General features: G+C 42.4%; 2 protein-coding genes across 3 annotated transcripts in view; both read left to right on the plus strand.

Moving 5' to 3' along the window:
- Window positions 1–23444, plus strand: part of unc5db (unc-5 netrin receptor Db) — a 135465-nt gene that overhangs the window by 41816 nt on the left and 70205 nt on the right. For both annotated transcript variants that reach the window (XM_084024635.1, XM_084024636.1), the window contains exon 2: window positions 17374–17589. In XM_084024635.1, coding sequence (XP_083880761.1) covers window positions 17374–17589 — 216 coding nt within the window. The remainder of the gene's footprint in view (window positions 1–17373; window positions 17590–23444) is intronic.
- The window catches only part of hdr (hematopoietic death receptor), a 119761-nt gene that overhangs the window by 14946 nt on the left and 81371 nt on the right, over window positions 1–23444 (plus strand). The window lies entirely within an intron of this gene.

Consider the following 23444-nt stretch of genomic DNA (forward strand, 5'->3'; position numbering starts at 1 on the left):
TATTTTATATATATATATATATATATATATATATATATATATTTAAAGCCCCATCGTGAGAATATCTTTGTCTGTCATGGTAGAGGAATTCCTCTCACCTCTTAAACTGCTTTAATAGACAGTTTCAGACACAGATTGTTCATCACAGCACGGCTGCCACTCTTCATGACATTAAGTAGTAAGCTGACCTGGCGTGAAGGTCAAAGATGACAACTTCAAGATGGAAATTTTGCAGGAGGGAAGTTCAGTGTTTCCTGGCTGACAGGAGCAGCTTTGAACAAAGAGAATAGAGAAGAAGGGAGGGGGGGGGGGAAAGAAGTACAAGATCACATCCATAGTCGAGAAATCTGCATTGCAGATAGATAGACAGACAGACAGACAGACAGACAGTGATCATGTTCATTCCATCTCTTCAACACATGATCCAGGAACCTGTGCACCGTAACATCTCATTTTTAAATTGATAGCCAGCTGTTGGAAATTTTAGTCAAAAAAGTTCTCCGATTAATGGTGCTAACTTTCTGCGTATAAATTGTTGATTTAAAAGTAAGCTTTTGCACACGGTAGTTTGAGCGTATTGCCATTCCAGGTGAATGTAGTACAGACACACCGCTAGTTACATTTGGGATCCATTTAAATACAATATATATTATATATAAATAATATAAATAATAAGGAGTCTTGTCATTACCACTGCACACACTAAGTACAGTATGAATACACTGAATTATGTAGATTACATACACGTTGCTCAGTTTACCTTAATTAAATAATGCATATTATGCATTGAATAGTATAATAATAAATAATAAAATGCTTTATTTTTGGATAGGGACAGTGCACATTAATGAACATTGTAAAAACATCTCTGTAAACATGCAGGATTATAGCAAAGCTGCTAATTACATCCGTAGTCCCTAATAAATAATAAAAAAAGTAAACATTAACATTCAAAATAATATGCTAAATGTGTGTGCACCCAAATGTTTTTATACCTAGTGCTTGAGAGGTGCAGAGATGTATTTTCTTTGCTTTGGTTGCGCCTGGTTGCTATGATTGATACTATACATATATCAGCGAAAATCAACATGTCAGCATTGGCCATTGGGCACGTTGTGACTACATCACTTCATACATGCCACTTAAAAGGACCCTCACAATAATAACTCAGCTCCTGATCCACTCATGAGATAGTGGCAGTTTGTTGTTGTAGATATTAGTTAGAAGGAATCATTAGATGGAGCGGTGCTCACAAATAATGAATGATGCGTTTTATACCCGCGTTGGCACTTTGGATGTTTTATGTGATGCAGTCCTGATTGTAGGGTCAGTATCAATAAAGCAAGCAAACTGCGTTTCTCATCTCCATGTTTTTGACAGTCGTGGCAAAACAAAAAGGCTGCCTGCTCTCCCAGACTGCCTTTCTGTCATTCACTTCTGTGCTGACTCGTCACTCCTCTTCAAGAGTGGAGACATCATCCCCCCCCCCCGTCAGCCTTTCTTTCTGACTCCATGCGTTAATGCCGGAGCGTTGCTTAAGCAGGCCGGCTGCAACCCGGCTGCCTTGTTTGAAAAACGGCATATTTGAGTGTGGGAGAACAGGCAAGGTCAGACACACATGACAACGCTGCCCGTTTTCCATTCTTAATTAGTGTTAATCACTAGCCCTTTTGTACATGCTGCCGGCTGCCAATTATCAATGATTACGCATGATTAGCTGCTGGGAAGGTGACGTGGGTCAAGGCTGGCCCCTTTTCACTGGACTAGAGTCCCCCCCCCCCGTACTTATGTGTTTAATGACCGTTTAGCGAGCGATGTGCCACCAGCAGGAAGCTCACTGGATTGTAGTCGTATTTTTGGCTCCATCGCACCGGCATGAATAACGTGGATGAGTTTGTGTCGTTATCTGTCGGACCTTGAAGATGAGAAGCATCCGACCGACGTTGTCTTCTCTAATTGGGATATTTTGGCGTCCGGGCAGAAACCACCAGCGTGGTCATGGCGATGCTGTTTTTACATAGTATCTTGACACAGAAGATATCATACAAACCACTGTGTGAGGATACTTTTCTCCGGAACAGCCGCCGTTTTTTTTTTGGTTTTGTTTGACAGTCAAAAGCAGAATCTGAAGATGTGCCTTCATCCAATGAGAAGTAGTGTGTCAATCATCCATCCTCTCTCCGTGCAGCCCAGTTAGAAATGACTCACTTTCCCAAGCAATATGCCTATTCAGCCTCGCCCAACTACAATAAGCTAAGCGAAAATTGTGGGCTGGTGTTGCCAGGCGACGGCCATTTTTTTTGGTGTGCTCACTTCTTCCTCAGCCTGCCTCGCCTACTTGGAGTCCAGTTAGTGGTTTCCGATGTGGAGAAAGTAATTGGAAGAGTGAGGAATAGCAACGCTCCCCCTCCCCAACACACAGCTGTCGAGGAGAGATTTCTCCTTTTTTTATATTTCTTTTTTTTTTTTTTTCACATTGGTGCAAAATGGCAACTCCAGATAGAACCCGCTGCTTTCATCCTGAGGGACTGAGATCAGAACTTGACGTTTGCTGTTGATGTTTCAGATGGCTGAATTATGTCGTGCTGTCAAACAGCGCTGGAGCTCTGCTGGAAACATCTTGACATCTCATTTACATTTAGCTGGTTATCCATTAAAAAGGAAAATAAGAAAAACACACCAGCGAGCAACAAACTGCACCCAGATGCCTTACCAGTTTCTTTTTAGGTATTTTAGGTGGATTTTCCCTTTTTAGAGATGCACATTTAATATCAGCATTAATTGGATCTTTGACAGGCTTCTTTTTGATTTGAGTGGCAATCCGATCGTGATGCCACACACTTTAGTAATGAGCTTAAAAACCTTTGCTTCTCTTCTTAACTGCGGAATAACGATTGAAAGGTGCCGTGGAGGAGAGAAAAAAATAAATAAGTAATGGAAGCAGAAGGCAAGGGGGGGGGGGGGGGGGGGGATTTGAAACTCATTTGCATCATTGTGCAATTGATTTCTCGCAACTACCCTGTCCGCAATGTCAGTCATTCCCTCTTTTGAGTTTTAATTAAATCTCCAACTGAGTTCAGCTCAAATTCTCTGATTTGAAGCCAGAGTCAATAGCGGCAAAGTGTCCAAAGATTGGGCCCCGTTCACTAAATCAATCTCAACGATGCTTCCAGGCCTGTGCCTCTGCAGAGGGAGTCAGCTGCACAATGGGTATCAGAGGAGATGATATCTACCCGCTCGTAACCATCCTGTCCCCGCTTGGGAGAGGGGGGCTTCAAAACAGGCCTATCAGTTCTCCATCCTCTTCCTGCCTCATGATATGATCTCATTTTCCCCAAATTATAATGTGATGCCGCTCATAATGGATGGTAATGAAGATTGAATTATCCACATTTGGAAGCACACAGCATATATATTACATGATAAGTCCTCCTACATATTGCATGGTAACGTCATTTATGTACGTGGACGGACTACATATTATATCATCACACTTCACTTATTGCACGATGTCAGTGTGCATGCATACTAACTACTACATACACGGTACACTGCACACACAGAAATGTCCTTTTGTTCGTATAAAGGCCACCGGAAATCGGATTAATTTGCATTCAAAGCCAATTGGATCTTAATTATATTCTACAGGGCAGATATGTGCCTGGGCCCCGGTGACGAAGCGTGGGGGGGAAACATGAGGCTTCCCAGACCAAAGAGGTGAAGTGGTCTGTAGGAATCGAACCCGTGGAGGACCCAGGTGCCTGCTTCCGCTCATTACGCCTCACCTCCGGCAGGTGCAGCGTTGCATTTTTAATGAGACGAAGCGCTTTCATTTCACATCTCGCATTCCTTCACACCGCCGAGTCATCTGCCAGAGATGATAAACTCCAATTTGGTGAGAGGTCAAGTGAAATATTAACAAGGGCCTCCAGCAAACCACCCAATCAATTACTAAATGATATATTCATAAATCAATGGGATGGACCTGACAGCTGAAAGACGAGGTGCTCTGTCGTGATTGGCAGATTGGCTTTTGGAGCAAATTGAGATTTTTTTCCTTCGGCTTGCCGAGTTCGAGGCAGAAGTTCTCTGCTTCCTCTGATTTGAATCCCGATAATAATAATACATTTTATTGCTAGTGCTTTTCATGGTACTCAAAGTAATTAAAATAGAGCACAATGGCGCTTTCAGCTGAAATTCTGACCTGACGATGGGTCTAGATCTAAACTCAGAGGACCATGAAAGTAATTCTTTCTACCTGAGGGGAACATGATTGTTTATACCAAACATTATTGCAAGACCACAAATATCAACCTCATGGTGGCGCTGTCAGAGGATCACCAAAGTCAGGAGGATTCATCCTCTGGGCACCATGAATGTCCAAAATCTATTCCTTTTGTAGATGTTGAGGTAGTTCACAGGATATTTAAAAAGTTGAACCTGCTGGTGATAGTCAGGGTCTGGATTAGTCCTCTGGAGACCATGAATATCTGTACAAGTGTGATCCCAATCCGCCCTGTAGTTGTTGAGAAGGGTCAGCCTGGAGCAAAATGGTCGAACAATGACTGACGAATAACATAAAGACATTCTATAGGGCAAAAAAAAAAAGTAAAAGTAGTGTATTAGTTTGACCCCTCGCCAACCGTAGCGACCTTTCAGCGAACTTTCAGTCTTCGTGCTTCAAACTGCTCTGAGAATCTATGACACGGATGGGGTCATGTTGGAGTGAGTTGAACACAGACGCTATAGGGTTCCTTATGCATCAGGGAGTGAGACCACGCGGGGTCATGGGTTTGATTCCTTTGTGTGCACATGAGACTGCAGGGTTTTCTTGAATCACATGAAATTGTTCTCTGATAGACTTATCTGTTTGTCTACTTCTACCCTGCGAACATGAATGCTTACGTAGGTCCAACGCCCCTGGAAAAAAACTACAAAACAGCATACTCAAATCACGCGGTTCCCCGGTGAAAACTAAAAACACAGATTCAGCAAAGCCGGAGGGTTTATGCATTAATGCGTAGAAAGTTGGCGCTCCATCTGTATCTGCGGCCGTGTGACTGCGGTGGGAACACCTTGAGTTTTTTCCTCCGCAGTATAAAGCGTTGAGTGTTAAATAAGATTTATCAGAGCCGCCCCGGCTCAGGTTTAGAGGCCATTTCCCCCCCGAATCCCAGTGTGGGCCCCTCCGCGATCCTCATCAGCCAGCTTGTAAATAAATCAGCCTCAACCCGTACGCCTCTCGTCTTTTGAGATTCAATTTGGCTCACGGCCGCCGAGCCGACGTGCACTCTGCTCACATCAGGAGAGAGAGAAGTGACCTGGATGGTTAGCGTTGGAAGGCAGGCGGAGGCAGAGTGAGTCCTGAGTTTGACCAGCTCCGGCACCCCCCCCCCCCCCCCCCCCCTCCGGATGACAGGGAAAATGAGTTGGAATTGGAGCTTTGTCGGGCAGTAATTAGTTTTTGGCCTTTAAATTTAAATGTACCAGGAGACGGCCCAGATAACACTTGAGGCCTTTGCCTTCGCTGAAAGAGTGATCAAAGCCATTCAGACATGTTCCCTTCTGAAGGAGCTGCAGACCTTCAAACAAGGTACAACTATCTCAATGTCTCTGTGATATTTCATTCGTGTCTATTTTTGACTTACTCTCTAACTGGACAGTCCACATGCTTCTAAAGACATAATAGCTTGCCCGAACACTGAGGACCAGGAACACAAAGAATTAGGTGCACCATACCTTTTTATTTCTCTGTTGCTGTCTGAATTAGTGAACTTTAGAGGTGTTTGCAGACGTGCTGCTTCCCCTTGTTTTCAGTATTTATGCTAAAATAAGCTGAGCTACGCTTTCACCACCAGGCTTCAGCTCCTCACTTGATACGTCTATATTTTCATCCAACTCTAAGAAGAAAACAATTCTATGTATTTTTTTGTGAATGTTCTTTTACAATCATTTTATGTGAATGAAATACCACCGGAAAAACTATTTTTTAATTCCATTATTTGGAGATCACAAGTTGTTAACCATATCGAGACACAATGAGCTTTGTTCTATCGAGATAAAGAGAAAAAAATACTCGAGAAATTAACACATACGTATCTTATTGTCTTTTATTATTAAATTAAAGGGACATTTCTTTGATATTTGTTTTTGTGTTGCTTGAAAAAATACTGACTTGAAGAAATCAACAGATACAACTGCATTACAGATACAAAATAAGAAATTAATCTGCAGCACCAAGTATTTCCAGGGAACATATTAAGTCTCCGACTGAAATTAAATGTTTTTAAAGTTTATCTTGACTTTCTTTCCGTCTCCTAGATGTAGGGGCCTGTCTGTGCTGTTTATCTGATGCGGATGAAACAACACTCAAGTTAAAGCAGTGTCAGCACTTTAACCTCACAGTCACTGATTATTCCCAAACCCTGCAGTACAAACGCATCATAAACGTGTCTCACTGCACTAATGCTTTGTTTTCCCAGCCGGCATTAAAATCTACTTGCAGGTCTTTGATTATCATCTTACAAAGAGATTACGAGGAGCAAATACATTTCTCTTCAAACACCACGGATCATCAAACAAGGGGCATTAAAGCTTAAAACCACTTGGATTTGTTTTATAAAACGACATAACAGACATGTTCTTTAAAGCTCCGGCTCCTCGCTGACGACCTGACGAGTCATCCATCCACGCCTGTCTGTTCCCGATTTTATGCCCTGGGATTGATTCTTAATCAGATGAGGCCGTGACACGTAAAAGCGAGGTTAGCTCGGCTACGAGACAGTCGGGGATGGGTTTTGGAGTAGTATGTAAATGGCTGTCATCAGTATTTCCGGCAACAAGACCTCTACAGTGGCTCGGCGTTGAATAAAGGTTGGATTGATTCAGCAGTATTGTGAGGATTAGAGCAGCTCATGTTTATGCAGGAGACCCACATGCAATGCTGGAGAGCCCCAGCTTCTTGGTAGCACCACCAGGGATGCTAACAATGCTAACAAGCCATTCCTCATTAATAGAATGTTAATAGAGAATGTTCCATTTTTCTTCTTATTGGGGAGGCAGTGGAATGGAGGAACATGACAGACTGAATGGTAGGCTACTGCATTTACAGCTTTTGAGAATTTCATTGTTTTCCTATAATTAGCGACATGAAGCCACAATTTGGTTGCAAAGTACGTTTTTCTTTGGAACCCTCAATAAAGTGCTGACATATTTTTTTTTTAATGTTGGACAACATTAAAACTAAAAGTTTAAACAGACAGACTGATCTCATGAATCGGCGTATGTATGACGCGCCAACTCGTATGCCATTATGGCGTGTTATCACTACGGACAATCGCCTTTTCGCGTGTTTATCAACACCGAACCCTAACCCTAGAGGGCGCTGACAAACGTGGATGTGATGGGTCGCTTCGCTCAGAACGTACACATACACGCGGATAGCTCGAATTGTGTACAGATAACACTCCACTGGAAGTGTGTGGGTGGGGGTCAAGCTCAATTACAATACAAATTGATAACCTGATATAACCCTGTTACATTATGAAATAAAACTCGACAGTAAATAAAAGTAATATTGGGGGAAAATGCCAACACAGTACCAATCCCCTCCCAACTGGACGCCTTTTGGTTTCCAGATTCCAGCTCTGGATCTGTTAGGAAACCTTGATGTCTTTTCATTTCCACTTCTTCTTGCCCTCGATGGGAAAACATGAGTTCAAGGAAAGATGTCGAGGAGAATTCAGAGAGTTTTAGAGCTCCTTCCATCCATTATAAATCACCGCTTATCCTGTTAAGGGCATGGGGGTGCTGGAGCCGATCCCAGCATTATTTATTTCATAATATCTTTTTTTTCTGTATTTAATATTGAACACTTGCACATATTTTTTACATCCTTACGGGGGTTGGGTTAGGTAGTTGTTTTTTTCTAATGGTTAATCAACACCTAAATGAGCCTCTGATGCCCTTTTTCTCTACATTTTCTCTCCTTGTCTCATGAAAATATGAAGTTCATAACAGTCTCTGATCCTTCAGGGTTTCACAGGATTTCACCTGCGAATGTGTCAACAGGGAAAACAATTCTGAGCTGGAATAAAACCTTCCAGGGAGGTGTTGATGGGTTGAATATGTTCAGATGCAGGTCCAGGCCCCTCTGTTGCTGTAACGGTGTTGTGGCTGGTTGAGTGTTGACATTTCCAGCAAGTGACGGTTGACCAATAATGGCCTCATCGCCACACAAGCTTTCAGGGAAATTGCACGCATTCCACCATTAAAAGGTCTGCGCTCATATATCTCAATTGTGTTGACAGTGAGTGCTTGTTCTAATACATATTTTTTGAGTGCAGTCTGTCAGGCTGCAGTTAGTTTGCAGGTGGAGGACCACCGCACATGCAAAACCTTTGTAAAACACCTTTTGTGTGAAGGAGCTGTGTGAAGTCTGTAAAAATAGAAGACTCATCCGACGCCGACTCAAGTGACATCACTCAAGGACATTTATCAATGTTGAAAGTTAAAAGCATCTTCTGATCTTTCACAGCTGTGGTAAATATGTTGTTAGATTTAAAAAATGAATGAATGTATTATAAATAATTAATCACATAGTCGCTTATTTATTTTCTGTGTTTTGACTAATTGATTAATCAACCAATCATGTAATCCCTAAAATGTTTTGCAAATTGTGACATAAAGAATGATAAATATAAATTAACATTTGAACCTTGAAAACAGATTCTCACTTTTGGCCTTTCTGCCTGTTCTTACCAGCATTTACGTGGCATCATTCATGTGTAGCCACTGTTTAGACCACTTTGCACTTAAAGCAGGATTTCCAGCACACCATTTTAACAAAGGCAGTGAAGCTGACATTTACACATTCCAAACACACCGCCGTAGATATCAATCACTTTCTGATCAGCAGAGGCTTTTTAAGAGGAAACTGAGCAGCAAAAGAAGGCTTTAATCGTCTGAAAAGGTTGCAGTCAACTTATGAGGAGAATACAATTTGCACACTTTTTATTGTTCTTGTGTCGGGTCATTGAAGGAGAGCCTCAGTGGAGGATATTATGAGTGGAAGATATTTGATATTTAATAACAGCCCATATCGACCATCGGTCCATCAGAAACACTTTCACATAAAATCGAGGAAAGCGCCCCACTTGGCGACGGAGAAGAAACGGGATATGTGAGCAGCTCACGTGGGGCTTTGCTTCCAAATCTCTCTCCATCTGACTCTCTCTCTCTCTCTCTCTCTCTCTCTCTCTCTCACACTCTGTTGCCCTTTCTGGGAAGTGCAGCAGCCTGTCAATAACTGTCAGAGGCTGCCTCAGTCAATCAGGCCTGTAAGGCTACCGGGGCCTCTGGTGTAGCGGGAGGATCTAACAGAAACAACCTATAACCAACACAGCTCCAGATCTATGCTCTGTAATCACCGGGGAGGCCACCTCTCAAACTGCAGCTCCGCCGGCCGCCTGACAGTGGACACATGTGCCGGGTAATTGCTTTTCATACCATGCAACCTTTCAAAATTGATTACAGGCCACGTAAGAGGCTTTGCTGAGGAGCGTGCAGGCGAAGTGGGAATATTACTTGACAATGTCATGCTACAAAAGCGAGTATATATTATCTATAAACAATGTGACCAGCTACTCTTTCATGCAGCGAGGGCTGCACTCATTGAGTCATCACCCACAAAGGGTCTAATCCCCCCCAGGGGGCCGGTGTTTGACAGACCACCTAGCGTAAGAGAGAGATTTCTCTTGTTTGCTCTAAGAGTTTATTTTCTTCTGAATTACTAAGACGAAGCGGCTGCTTGGCTCTGATGTGGGGAGGGAGGTGTACATTAAGATGTGACAGTGTACATCCTGCTTATGGATACCTCTATTAGTGTGTGTGTGTGTGTGTGTGTGTGTGTGTGTGTGTGTGTGTGTGTGTGTGTGTGTGTGTGTGTGTGTGTGTGATTTCAGTTCGGCAAAGTGGATTTGTGTGGGTTTGTGTACATGCTTGAGTTTGCAGTTGTTGGTCATTTTTCTTTTTTAAATTGATCAAAATCAAAGAACACTACATATTAATAAAATAACTCAAACGAGCTAAATATATTAAGAATTTTTTAATGATTTCCTGTCAAATCAAACACTAGTTTCCCCTTCCTAGTCGTGTCATGGCAAGGTCGTTCAACTAAAAGGTCTTCAGAAAAGTAGATCTGTTGAAATTTGTATGAGGAGTTTGTAAAAGGAAAAGAAATTTGACACCTTTAATAAAAAATGGCGGACGTGTCGGTTTTTGTGTGCCTCTACACGTTCCGCCTACCTACCAAATTTCATATCAAACCTGAAGGAGGGGTATTAGGGATTTTAGGCCACTGGGAAATAGGAGCTATGTTTCGGCAGTACTGGGAAGGATACGCAGCTCAGCATTCACTACCACTCGTCCTTCCAGTCTTGAATCTGATTTCTTTTAGAGTTTATTCGATCGGTGAATTCACCCACGATTCACACATGGATTGTGTGTTTTTCTGAGTCCTCTCACCTACATCCTGGAGTTCACTCAGCTGTCTCCCAGTCCCGTGCAGAGCCTTTTCCCTGCATATTTTTTTCTTTTTTTGTAAGGCCAATCTCTCTCCTTTAGTGTTGAGGATTAGTCTGACACCTCCCGACTTTCTGCCTTTCAAATGAGGAGGGCCTCCTGCTGCAAAGCTGAGAGGGCTGCTCACCATGTAAAGCCGATACTCACTAAAAAAAAAAAAAAATCCATGAGAAGTCCCCGGTGATCCCGCGGACGTGAGAGGAAGAATGTGTGGTTTTAAAGGACTTTGGCTGGAGAGCGGCCGTGTGAAATAGTAATGCCCAACTCGGTCGGGAAGCCCAGCGAGGAAGAAAAGCACCGGGTGCTGTCAGCTTGATCTTCCAGGAAAACCCTTCGGCTTCCAGTGTCCATTTTAGTGGAGTTTGCAGCGGATTGATGCTGAGGCAAGCTGTCGGATCTCGTGGACGAGAATGGAGTTGTGGATTAAGGATGAACCGGAGCCAGATAATACATCGGGGACCTTGTTTGACATCATTTTGCCTTTTTATATTGGAATAGTTTCAGAATTACATTCAGCTGAGCTCTTGCCAAATCCCCTCGTGGTACTTTAAAACAACAAAAATGTTATCAGCTTTCTGTGCAGTTGTAAAACACATTTCATACAACAGAGTTATGTTCAAAATGTTCAGGCCATATCACCCAGCAATACTCTGGGGACCATGAATGTCTGCTCAAAACGCCCTTTCTGTTATGAACACGTTTCATTAATAAGACAATGTTGGTAACTAAAACCACCTGAAGCCTTTTTTTGCACCAACTGCACTGAATGAAACATATTTCTGAGTTCTGAGGAGCTCGCTTGACCACATTGACTGTTTTCAGAACCGTTGTACATTTACATTAACATTTACATTTAGGTCATTTAGCAGACGCTTTTGTCCAAAGCGACTTACAATAAGTACATTTGTCAAAAGAAGGAAACAAGGAAACCACAACGAATCATTGCCGATAAAGTAAGAGCTAAAAGTAGAACAAGTTTTAGGTCCTCATCTGAGTAAACTAGTAGTTCAAGAGCAACAGTGCTACGATCAGAGTGCTATAGGTAAGGGTGTTTTTTTTTTTGGGGGGGGGGGGGGGGTCATGCTAGTCGAGGTGAAGTCTGAACAGGTGAGTCTTGAGCCTTTTTCGGAAAATGGCAAATGACTCAGCTGTCCTGACATTAGTCGGGAGTTCGTTCCACCACTGAGGCGCCAGAACAGAGAAGAGTCTGGACTTTGCTGAGCGACATTTGTTTGATTTCAGCGATGGTGGTACCAGCCGGCCAGCTGAAGTAGAGGAGCGAAGTGCTCGCTTCGGGGCATGAGGTTTGACCAGTGTTTGAAGGTAGATGGGTGCCGTTCCATTGATGGCCCTGAAGGCCAGTGTCATCGTCTTGAATTGGATGCGTGCTGCAACAGGGAGCCAGTGGAGGTACATGACCACCTTGGAGCAGCATCCAATAAGAGTGCAGCAACAACAGGGAAAGGAGGGAGGAAGTAGATACGTGACTCATTAGGCTCGTCGAGATGAACTGCGCCTCGCATGGAAAGTAGACGAGAGCAGGTGGCAGCAGCAGGAGGACAGGAAGATTTGACAGGAAGTCATACAAAAAGTTACATCCTGTAAGATGCGATCTGTAGGCTAGCTGTAGTTTGCGTCCACATTCGCATTTGTTTATATTTGTTCATAAATATCTGTGGAAATCAGAATACTTCAGTTATCCCTCGGGAAAATGCACAGCTGCAGTTGCTTTTTAAGAGAAAGAGAAGAAAGAGAGTATACAAATATAATAATATAATTAATAAAATAATGCCACTAAATGTATGAACATAATGTATGTATATAAAAACAGTATACGGTATAGTTGTTTATCTGCTGTTCTAGTTGTTGAATCTAGTACACATTAGTAAAGCTTGACAGTTATAATGTATTAAAGGTGTTTCTAGCATTTTTCTTTTTTCATGTCTGCCTCTTAAAGCACACTCTAGGCTAATTTCTCATTTTAATAAGGTCTAATAAGGTTTATAAGCTCTTGTATTGTCGTAATTATGATTATTATTAATGTTATCAACCACATGACATGAACTTTTATTGCACAACATGAGACCACGCTAGCGTTAAATATTAGACTCACACAGGAAATTAGCATTTTTTACTAAAGGTGCTGTTTGTTGTCAAAACTAAGAGCCAATCAGCTCTTATGAGGCGAGAGCCAGGCGTTTCCCATCACGCCTGACTCTAAAAAAATGCGGTCGCCCTGATCTCGTGAGACTATCGTTGCCCACGTGTTCATGATGTCCGAGCAAGTCGGGATCAGCATGCATGCGCAGGCCTGGCTCATCTCCAACGAGCCTATCGTTGTTCACACCGATATCACAGACATCTCTCCAGTCTTGTTATCAGTGCGCCCAGTCTGAGATCAGCGTCCCCACATTAACATGAGAGCAGCCCGGGACAATAGCCATCAGCATGGCGGTGAAAGCCGTATTGTCATTGTGTTGTTTTCTGTATTGTGGGACGTTATGAAGATTGCGGCCCTTGGGGGCCACTAGCAGAGCTTGTTTCCTGAGGAACAGCTTTCACAAGTCAATATTACAAAAGTCTGGCATCTCGTCGAGCTTCCCACCCCATCATTAAAGCCTCCACTGTCTCGCTCCTCTGTTGCGTGTCTAAGCGGGCGGCGTGGCGCCCGTTGCCCCAGCGTGTCACAGAGATTGTTGATTTGAATCTGGTTTTGTTCAACGCGCTCCCCCCGGCTCCCGGGCTTCGTCAGCCAGCTGAAAAGCAGCGGCGCCACGTCGTCGGCGTCACGGGTGTTCATCAGCTGCAGGTCCACGACGTGCTGAAGCCCACATTTAGTCAGGTGGAAACCCCCCTGACTGGCAGGAGACGGTGTGAGGGAGCATTCAGAGGTGGCGTTAAAATTAAGCGGCGTAATGAGGAAATAAGTGACTTATTGGCGCCGCAGTCATTTACCTCATTAAGGCGAATATTTATGAGCATCCGTCAAGAGCGGAGCGGCCGACGCTGCGGCGGCGGGTTTATGGAGCGTGGATTGTCACCTTGTTCCAATTAACTCCTACCTTTTTCTGAATGTGCTGAATGTTAAAGCATTCAGAGAAAAGGACACGGAGCATCATTAGTTGTTGTGGAGAAGAGGGGAAAAAAAGAGGCTCATCTTTGCTTCAGCAGCGTCAAGTTATTTTGTCACAGCGGCAATTAGCTGATTAGAGGAAGGATGCTCAGTGGGGAGGAAGGGTTTTGATGGAGGAGAATTTGACCATTAAACGCGTTAGTGCTTTATATTATGTTTAAGCGCTGTTTCTTTCTGGTTGAACAATTTCAGTTTAATTAGCAGGCATCCATATCAATTTGCGAAAGCAGTAAATGCTGTTTTTCTTGATGTGTAGTCGGCACTGCGTTCACTGGCTTGTCGTTCCGATATCGGTAATTAACAAAGACAATACAAAATAGTTGTTTATATAATAAAGTAGTCTATCAGACTGGTTATTGGAGGGACTGTACAGTAATCCTCTGAGGTTTTAGGGTCTTTTGAATAACGGCAGAAATTAACATATGAATCTAAAGCTTTTTGGACGATTTAAATGAAAATGTTATTGTAAAGAATTGACAAAATGCTTGAAAACTTGTTAAAAAAATAGTTGTTTTGGGTTATACAATTTGTTGCATACAGTATAAAGATGCCAGTATAAAGAAGATATACAGAAGGGATGTTGCAATTTTACAGATGATGCTGCTCTCCTGTAATGTACCCGTACAACGGAACTGCATTTTCAATTACGGTTTGTTTTTGAGGCCTGTTACAATTATATTTCGCATCAAAGTCTGCAGAAATCCGCACATCAAGGACGTCGGGGTTCGGTGGTTTCGTTGCTTTAACGTAACCAAGTAATTTTGTCGTGTTTCTTTTTTGCTTCAATTCACAAACTACAATCGTAATCTGGGAGAAAGTATGTCAATAATGAATATAATAACGTAGCTCTTGTGTTAGCATCGTGAATATGGACGGATTTGTTTGCTGAGGAGCGTAGCTAGCTAGCTAGCTAGCGTTGTGACTTTAGCTGCCGAGCAGCTGTTCTCAACGACGACGGGCTAAATATGTGTCTCTACATTTGCCAGTCCTGTAAAATATTTATATTAAAATTACACATGCATCTACATTGACGATGTAAATAAAGCAATTTTTATCCCTCACCTCCTTCTCCTGTCTCTCTCCTGAAGTTACCGGATGGTGATGTTGCTGGACTTCACATTGGAATCTCACTACTTGTTTCTGAAGAAGTAATCACATTACTGCAACAGACAAAAAAAGTTACTTATTTTAACCCAAATGTTGCTCTTTTACTAAACCTATCCAATTACTTTTGTTGTGTAAGTAAACCTTCAAAGTAAAAGTTGAAGGTTTATTTTGAAAAGAGGCGATGCTTGTAACGAGCTGGAACTGACACGTCCTCATGTCTTAATACCTGCTGTTAAAATGTGATGCATGACAGGCAGCTTGTGTAAGAGCTGTCTGCTTTTCATGCTAATATGCGCTCGGGAAGAGAAACTTTGCATCTTTGGAACAAAGCGCCTCCAAAAGTTATCCGGTGTCACAGCAACACGGTGAGCCGAGGAGAAAACAGCTCTCCCACAGATACGTCCACCGAATTTCTAACGTTCTTCTGATGATCCAACAGTTCGCCTCAAGATGAGAAAGATTAGGTGTCGTAATAAACTGTTCCTTGTAAATAAGAGAAAAAAGAAACTCCATTTCATGCAGGGTGTATGATTTATACAGCAACGAGCTGAAAGACAATCTGTGTTTGTGAGAAACAGCTTGTGGTAGCTGGCATGATGGCTTGCCTCCACATGTGGCGAGATATATTTATAAATAAAAAATGGAAAAAAAAATATTTATAGCAAACCACCACGATATCACGCTGCATTGATTTCTTCACAGCACATCCTTTTGTCATTGTTTGTTTGTTTTCTTTTGTATAACATGAATAAATGTATTAAAGACAACGAGGAAGCAGACATTAGAAAATCAGATATGTGCACTTGCCCGAGTTCCTCTGCAGATAATAATAATTCAGTTGTGTCCTTCTCATCTGCAGTCGTTTATCAGGAGGGAAAAAATAAATAAAATCTCTGTCTGACTGTTTTTCGGCCTGTGATTCTGTGATTATGTAAAAATTGCTGCACTCATTCTCATTCCAGTCATATCCTGTAAGTTTCTGATTTTATTTTCTCCCCCGATTAACTCCACTTATCACACACAATGTCACTTACCTGCTTTTACAGCGAAGATATTTCTGCATGCAACTTTGACATGTAACTCACCTAATGGAGAGTGTGGTTGCACTTTCTACAAAGGCCAAGTCTATAATGCACACACACTTATAATGCATTATAATCTGCTTGTAGTAGAGTCTAATATGTATAACTACTCGTAAATATTCATAATGCTTTATAACAATAATCATAACACATTTTAAAAGGACTTATAAAGACAATAATTGTAATGCTACATACTTGCTGGTATACAAAAAAAATATCCAAAGTAGATGTTTCCATAATGTAGCCTTTCATACACATGTTACAATAAAGTTACCATGAATTGCACCATTGTGGGTGTGTCTGATCGATGATGTCACTGACCATGGAGCATTAAATCAGGGATTAAATTAGCTACATTTTTTTTACATACCAACACAATAATGCATTTTTTTATGACTTAATCCATAATTGTATTGCTTGTACGGCTCAAACTTTTGTTAGCAAATGTCTCATCATCTTTATATATATTAACGTATCATATAACTCACCGTGCCGCCTCCATGGAAGATTTGATCAGAATCCATCTGCAGCAGTTCTCTCAGTGTCTTGCTCCTTTTTTTCATTTTTCCAGGAAAAGTTGAACACAAAGAAATCCGGCTATAATGTTTTTTTTTTTAATAGCCAAAGGAGGGATGTGATAGAGACATCTACCCGTCCCGCTGTAGGTAATGTCAGCATATTATATCCATCCGTTCTCCTCGCCGCCTGTTTGTTTTATGTGTGGCCTCTCTTTACACCCGCATCCATTCATTTACCCATTTAACAAGGACAACATTGATTGAGCGAGGTGGTGAGAGGGCCGATTCAATTTCAGGGGGACAGAATTGGATTTGATGGTGGGGCATAATAGCTTTCATGGGCTTTTTTACGGCACTGAATAGCTTAGCTGGAGCTGCCTTGATGGGACTGAGGTGTAATTTCTGAGAAGGATCCCGCGAATGGAGGCAGCACAAACATCCTGTTCCCCCTATCTTCCTCGCCCGCGAGGCTCTCCGTGCTTTAGGTGGCCGGCGCAGGACGCCATGTGAGGTCGAGACCTACCTTCACACCAGGAAATACAATTCAAGCTCTCACTATCTGAGAGTGGTGTTTTCCTGTTGTTGACTAAATCCAGGCCTTGTGGCTGAGATAACACAACGGTTTGGATAATCAGTCCTTCTTAATTCCTCTCCACTCGGTCCACTCTAATTTCATTCATCTGCAAATTGCTCCGGGGAGAACAGTTTCTGCTCCAACGGGGGGACGAATTGTGCTCTCAGTATACTCTCAGATTTTACTTTGCCTTTTCTATAGCTTTTGAATTCAACCATTTCCCACCGAGCAATCGTTTTAAATCTGTAAGTCGTCGCCGTTATGCGGTTGAAAGTGTTTTCTGCTGCTGCATTGTGTATCGAGCTGAAAGGGATCACCGTCGTTCATGTCTGACATCCAGGATGAGTAACCGAGATGTCGTTTTGTTTCTTTTTGCAGGTGCCGTCGGCGATGCTCAGCCCGACGCCGTGCCCTCGGTGCAGGGCACCTTGCCGCACTTCATCCAGGAGCCGGAGGACGCCTACATCGTCAAGAGCAACCCCATCAAGCTGCGGTGTCGAGCCGCGCCCGCCTTGCAGATCTTTTTCAAATGCAACGGGGAGTGGGTTCACCAGAACGAGCACTTCTCCCACGAGTACAAGGACCTCAACACTGGTGAGACCAAACCCTGAGTCCTTCTTCATGCCGATGCCAACATGTCATGTTTTGCAGCCATCTGATTATTTGGTATGATTCACGAGTATGAGTAATCATGAGCAGAGTTTGCCTGAAGGGGAGGGGGCGCTCTGCTTATGCAACGACAAGGAAAATGCAGAAAAATACCAGGATGTTCTTCTTCGTCAGGGCACATTTTGCAGTATGCGAGTCGGCATTATTTTTCTGGCTGTTCTGACTCACAATGCTCAGCACAACAGATGTACGTGTGAGGGGATCAAAGTCCAAGGTGCCATGTTTGTAAGGGAGGTGCAGTCTGGACTAAAAGCAGAAAGAAAGTTTAAGAATTGGAACCATAAACCTACGTTGGAAGTTTATTTTGACACTATCCATGGAATGAGTGGAAACGGACACCTGAGACTTAGAAATGGTTTTAAATGAATGTTGTTGAATTCAACAAGATGTGGTGGAACATAGTTGCTCTCCATATCTCAGTTTAATCCTTCACTCGAATCCACAGTTTTCTATTCCTTCTGAGAAATGATTATTAGAGTGCGAGCATTGTTTTCTCTGTTCACTTACTTTCAACAACAAGGTGAGAAGAGAGGATTTAATTCAGCAGCACGATGCAATAACATTTGGAGAAAGCATCTGCCGAGTATTCTTGGAAAGTGTACAAAGGCCACAGGCTTTTATTCTGGATACGAACGTCTGAAAACACAGGAAGGACAATTTCATTTCATTGTTCATCACTCTGGTATTCCACTCTGCTTAAAGGCGCTTTCAGGTCCCGACCATCGATACTTCAGATGGTGGAAGACTAAAAGCCAACAAAGGTAGTCAGATTCGGTAGCTGAGTCAAGCAATATGTGCGGGATGCTTATTTTAATCTCCTTGCGTCACTAGATGGAGGGCGATACTGTATCACATCAGCACACATTCAGGTAGTTTCCACAAGGTCGTCACTAGAAATGTAGAAGTTTGATTTTTATCTCAAACTGAGTTCCTCTCAGCTAACAAATGGTCGTAAAACTGCAAGTTTATTTCACGTTTGAGTATTTCAGTTCTTTAATAACATATTTGAATTAATATAATCATTTGAGGGGCTGGTACGGTTAGAGTTCATTACCAGTGAATCGGTGTTTGGTCGTCCTTGCTTTAAAGAGATTACAGTGGAAGAATTTCATTAGTGTGTCTAGAGAGTGGAGAGGCAGTGGAAATAGAAAAAACGCATGCTGACACTTAACGGCAAATTAATACTACCGGTTTGGGCAAGTCAGAAGCCTACGTCAGCCAAACCTACGACTAGATTAGTCAGAATTGAGTTATGTATTTTTTCTTTTACCACCAATTCCACCGAAAGAAAACCCCGCAACTGTCATTTTATTCACAATACTTCAAACCAGTGAAGAGAGTCGAAACAGCGCAGACGGGAATCCTCCGTGTGAAATACCCCGAAATTATTCGAACTTTAACAGAAAAAATGCATCTGTGAAAAATATTTCCGACATGGTGCTTTAACTTTGAAGTCAGATTTTAAAATTGGAGGGGAAAGCCTTCTCCACAACAACTTGCAGCATTTTGATAGGAAATCAATATTTTGCTTTCCAACAATTTATACATCAAGAGAGTTTAGTTAGTCCTCAACTCTGAGCAAAGAATGCAGAAGTGCCCCGAAACTCATGAGATTCATCTCCTCAGTAAACATTGTAAGCATTAGTTTATGGTTAATCACTAGTTTCTTCTTCAATATAGCTTGATGTCCATTTTGTAAATTTTAAATGGATGATGAAGCAGATTATTGTTTGGGGGCATGGCTACATTGTGATGGACAGATCACTACCACAGCTTTATCCGGACCGGAAGTTGTTCCTGTTCCATTTTGGCTTCATATAAAAATGTCATATTAAGCGTTTGGTTGTGCTTAGCTCCGCCCTCTTGTGTCACATCTGGTTCCAAAAAAACACAACAAACGACAAAGACCAAGATATCAATGGCCAAAATGCCAAACTGGAGACTTAAAAAAGGTAATCTACAAACCAATAGGTGACCTCACAGTGATTATGTCCACTTCTTATGTATATTTAATTCATGCTACCAAGTTATGGTAAATGTAGGATCCTGTGGTTATGGTGCTTGACAGAAAGTAAAAAGATGAGTTTCACAACTTTATAGTTTAAAACTAAATCACTGGAGTAGCCCTTTAAATGTTATTTGGCTGTATTAATAGAGCCGTACATAACAAGGCAGCGTGGCTTGAGCCTGATTTTCTCTCTCCGTATCCATCGCAGCAAACCACTGCTTTATGGGCCTATTGTTCCTCTTATTAGTTATATTAAATATTATACTGGGAAAATGAAAGGGGTTATATTAAAGCCTCAATGAGCCTGGCTTGCTTCTAAACTCTCTTGTGCTTTTAATCATGGCTTAAAGTCTAAATTGCACTTGCTTGTTATATAATTATTTCTTTCCCCCCATTGGGTTTAAGTCCCAGTTGCACTCTGTTTATTTCTGTTTTCATGTCAAGGAATTAAAGTGAGTAGAGGAGTTAAGTGATTCTATGTTTGAACCATGACTAATCACTGAGGAGATGTATGTGGACCCCCGGGCCGGACCGCCTGGTTAAACTAAAGTGATGCTTGAATGCTGCTACGATGACGTCGACGGTCAATACAGTGCGAGGGGAAGTGGTGCCGGGGCCGTGCCAATTAAGTCCCATCATATTTTTTTGTCTGGTGGCAGCGTGTTGATTAGAGGACCTGAGTGAGGCCTCCTGAAGGGATTTCTGGCAAAAAAACAAAGCCGGTGTGACACCTCGGCTGGAATGCTCTGTGATTAGAGGCGGCGAGAAAGCCTTCTTTCTTGTATTCATGAAGGTCCCCTCCACAGGAAAGAGCCTTTAATTGCTTCTGGAAGTTCATTACGGTGTGATTGCTGTGCTGTGAAATTGTCGTTCACTTGATAATGGCAAAAAAAACCCCTGAAATTTGGAACTTTTTGTTTTCCGTTCTGCGCCGAGGACAAAGGGGAAGTTCGCTTGGAGGTATCCGTCAGCTCACTTCCAATGCGACATGAAGCAGCCGGCGTTCAGCAGGAGGGACGCCAATCAGTGGATGAGACAGATAAGAGTGAGGAAGTCTACCCAAACCTGCTCAAGGCTGCAACATCCAGCTGCCGTCTTAACAGATCGCCGCTATAGGAGCTTTAAAAATAACAAAAAACGCATTATTGCCGTTCAATTCATAAGAAGTAAGACACCTCAATCCATAATACTCAAGAGTTTTGCAGCCTTGGCTGTCCATGATGACATGGTGGCTCATGTTAGCGAATATTAACAAACTTTAGCGTTCATTTTAGAACGTGTCCTTGCTTCAGCATGTCATAAATTATGTTATACCAAAAACCAAAACAATGAGCTGAAAGATGCTAAAATGCTCCTAGATCTGAGGGGAGCTGGGGGTCAATTTGGTGAGAATTCTCTGTGGATTTATTACTATGAGAGACCCCATTTTCCTTCCACATATAAGGGGCAATTAGCCACCAGACCTACACAAATGGGACAGAAACAAACTGCTTTAATGCGCCCTTAACCGTGCAGTCAGGCAGACAGCTTCTCGGTGCAGCCGTGCCCTTTTGCACATATTTAAATTAGGTCATATCCAGACAAAAATTGGTCCAATGGTATATGAATTATATAAGTAAATTTTATTTTAGCTGGTTTTGAAGAAGGCAATTTTTTATACACATCCGATAGCTGTCTCTTGTTCTTACATGTTTCTGACAGTAGCAAGAATGGTCATGAGCAAAATAAAAGCACATATGCTTAATCACTCAATTATGTCTAATAATAAGCCATTACTCTGAGTTGTTAACATGAGGACGGTTCTATTAATATTCTTGTTTCCATGCTACAGAAGATAGTATGATTAATGGCTGAGACGCCTCCGCAGCAGCATCACAGTTTCCCTCCGGCGTTCAACCTCAAACTGTCCCGGTTGAGATGCTACTGTGATACATATGTGCTTATCTTTGTGCAAAACACTGTAATTAAACAATGCATTCTTCCAACATTGGAGGAAAAGACACAGTGCTGCACTGTAAATGGCTCCACCAGATAGCGTTTAGCCTCTAAAGTGTCCGTAGATGGCGACACGCACATGTACAGTAGCAGAGATGTTCAACGTGTGCGGGCAGGTAAAGCACATTAATAATCTAATTAACAGCATTAATCAAGACTTAATTCAACTTCACGTTTAACCGCTTCCGAGGCTGCGGCGCCGTGCATGTGGTCGCGGCTTACTGTAGGTAATGGAGCTGCCGCGTTGTTAATGTTATTAGTTACACCTGTGGTTCTGCTGCAATGACAATATGCATGCCATGAAAAAGGCCTATTGTTGGAAGAAGGAGCTTTAATGTCATTAGGACTGGATTATCGGTGCATGTAAATGTAGCCTAGCTCATGCAGAATTAAATAAAAAAAGCACTGAACCACAATTAAGGGACACTGTTGGACGCTTTTTCCTGTGTTGAATACAATATGCATGTTTAAATGAAGTTATACACCTATTTTAGTTCGGACCTAAATATAATTTTTCAGAAAAATAAATAAAAAAGTGTTGAAACAGAAGCTAGCCTCAGGTGGCACTTTATTCTTTAAATGACCACAGGCATGGCGACACCACCACCAAATGCTGCGAAACCACGGCAACAAGTGTTCGCTTAAACCTCTGGCTGGATTTAAGATGGATGGAGTGTTTTTCAGAGACAGGTGTTGGGGCGCAAACCCCACCAGCTGAGGGGAGGGAGGCGGGACTTCCACCACGAAGAAGCATATTGTAGTTTCAGTGAGTGAGTTATATGAAGGAGCGCAATTAATACGGATATTATTATTTTCTTACACTTCACCGTCAGGGGTGTCACATGTACTCCAAGAGCCAGAAACCAAAAGGATCTGGCCCACTAGGCGAGTTTGCAAAGTGTGAATTAATTCCCATTTTTCAATTAAAAAAGTACAAAAAGCTGGTCATTATTGCAAAATGACCTCACTATACATTATCCTGCTTATTTACACAACTACATATTAAATGACCAATCTACTTGCACCTCCTATATATTATATATTTAAAGGTGTTGTAACTTATACCACCTTGGATGGATGACTACCAATGGAATGGACACATCTAAACTATGGGTAAAGTGTTCTTTGCACAATAAAGTGGGATTTAGGATCGACAGGGATTTTCACGTTACTGTCATATCTTTTAAATAATTCTGATCAGTTTCTCTTTGAAGAGACTTTCCTGGTTAATAATGGTTGCTTTCAGCACGTCTCGGACATGCTGGATATACCTTAAAAGACAAGTGATTCAGAATGGGGACTGGTTAATGCAGATTCATGCAGATTCATTTCCTCTCCCTTCAGTTGTGATCGTTTTTGAAGGGGAAATTTGAAGCATATTCCCCATTCATTAACTCAAATTAGACTCGGCTTGTTCGTGAGCGTTCCCACGTCGGTAAGTGCCGGCTGCCATCACGTCTCCTCACCGACTGAATGGCGGCCCACATGCCCCTCTTTTTCCCAACCCCCCCTTCTCTGTGCCCACTCCTCTCGCTTCCATTTTAAAGGAGACTGGAAAATGATGAGCTGTTTTACCTCGCCTCCCTTTGTCTCCGTGCCTCAGTGCACCAACTGGTAACCTCTCAACAACTTCACCACGCTCAACCGCCTGGCTGGATTAGCGATTAGAGGAGCCCGAGGATGTCCTCGCCATAGCACCTGCCGCACACCCGCCTTCTATCAGTGCTAAATGCAAAAAAAAACAGAGATAAGGGCGGTCTTAACGGGAAGGCTTTGT

This window comes from Eutrigla gurnardus (assembly GCF_963514095.1).
Source record: "Eutrigla gurnardus genome assembly, chromosome: 13".
Taxonomy (NCBI): Eukaryota; Metazoa; Chordata; class Actinopteri; order Perciformes; family Triglidae; genus Eutrigla; species Eutrigla gurnardus.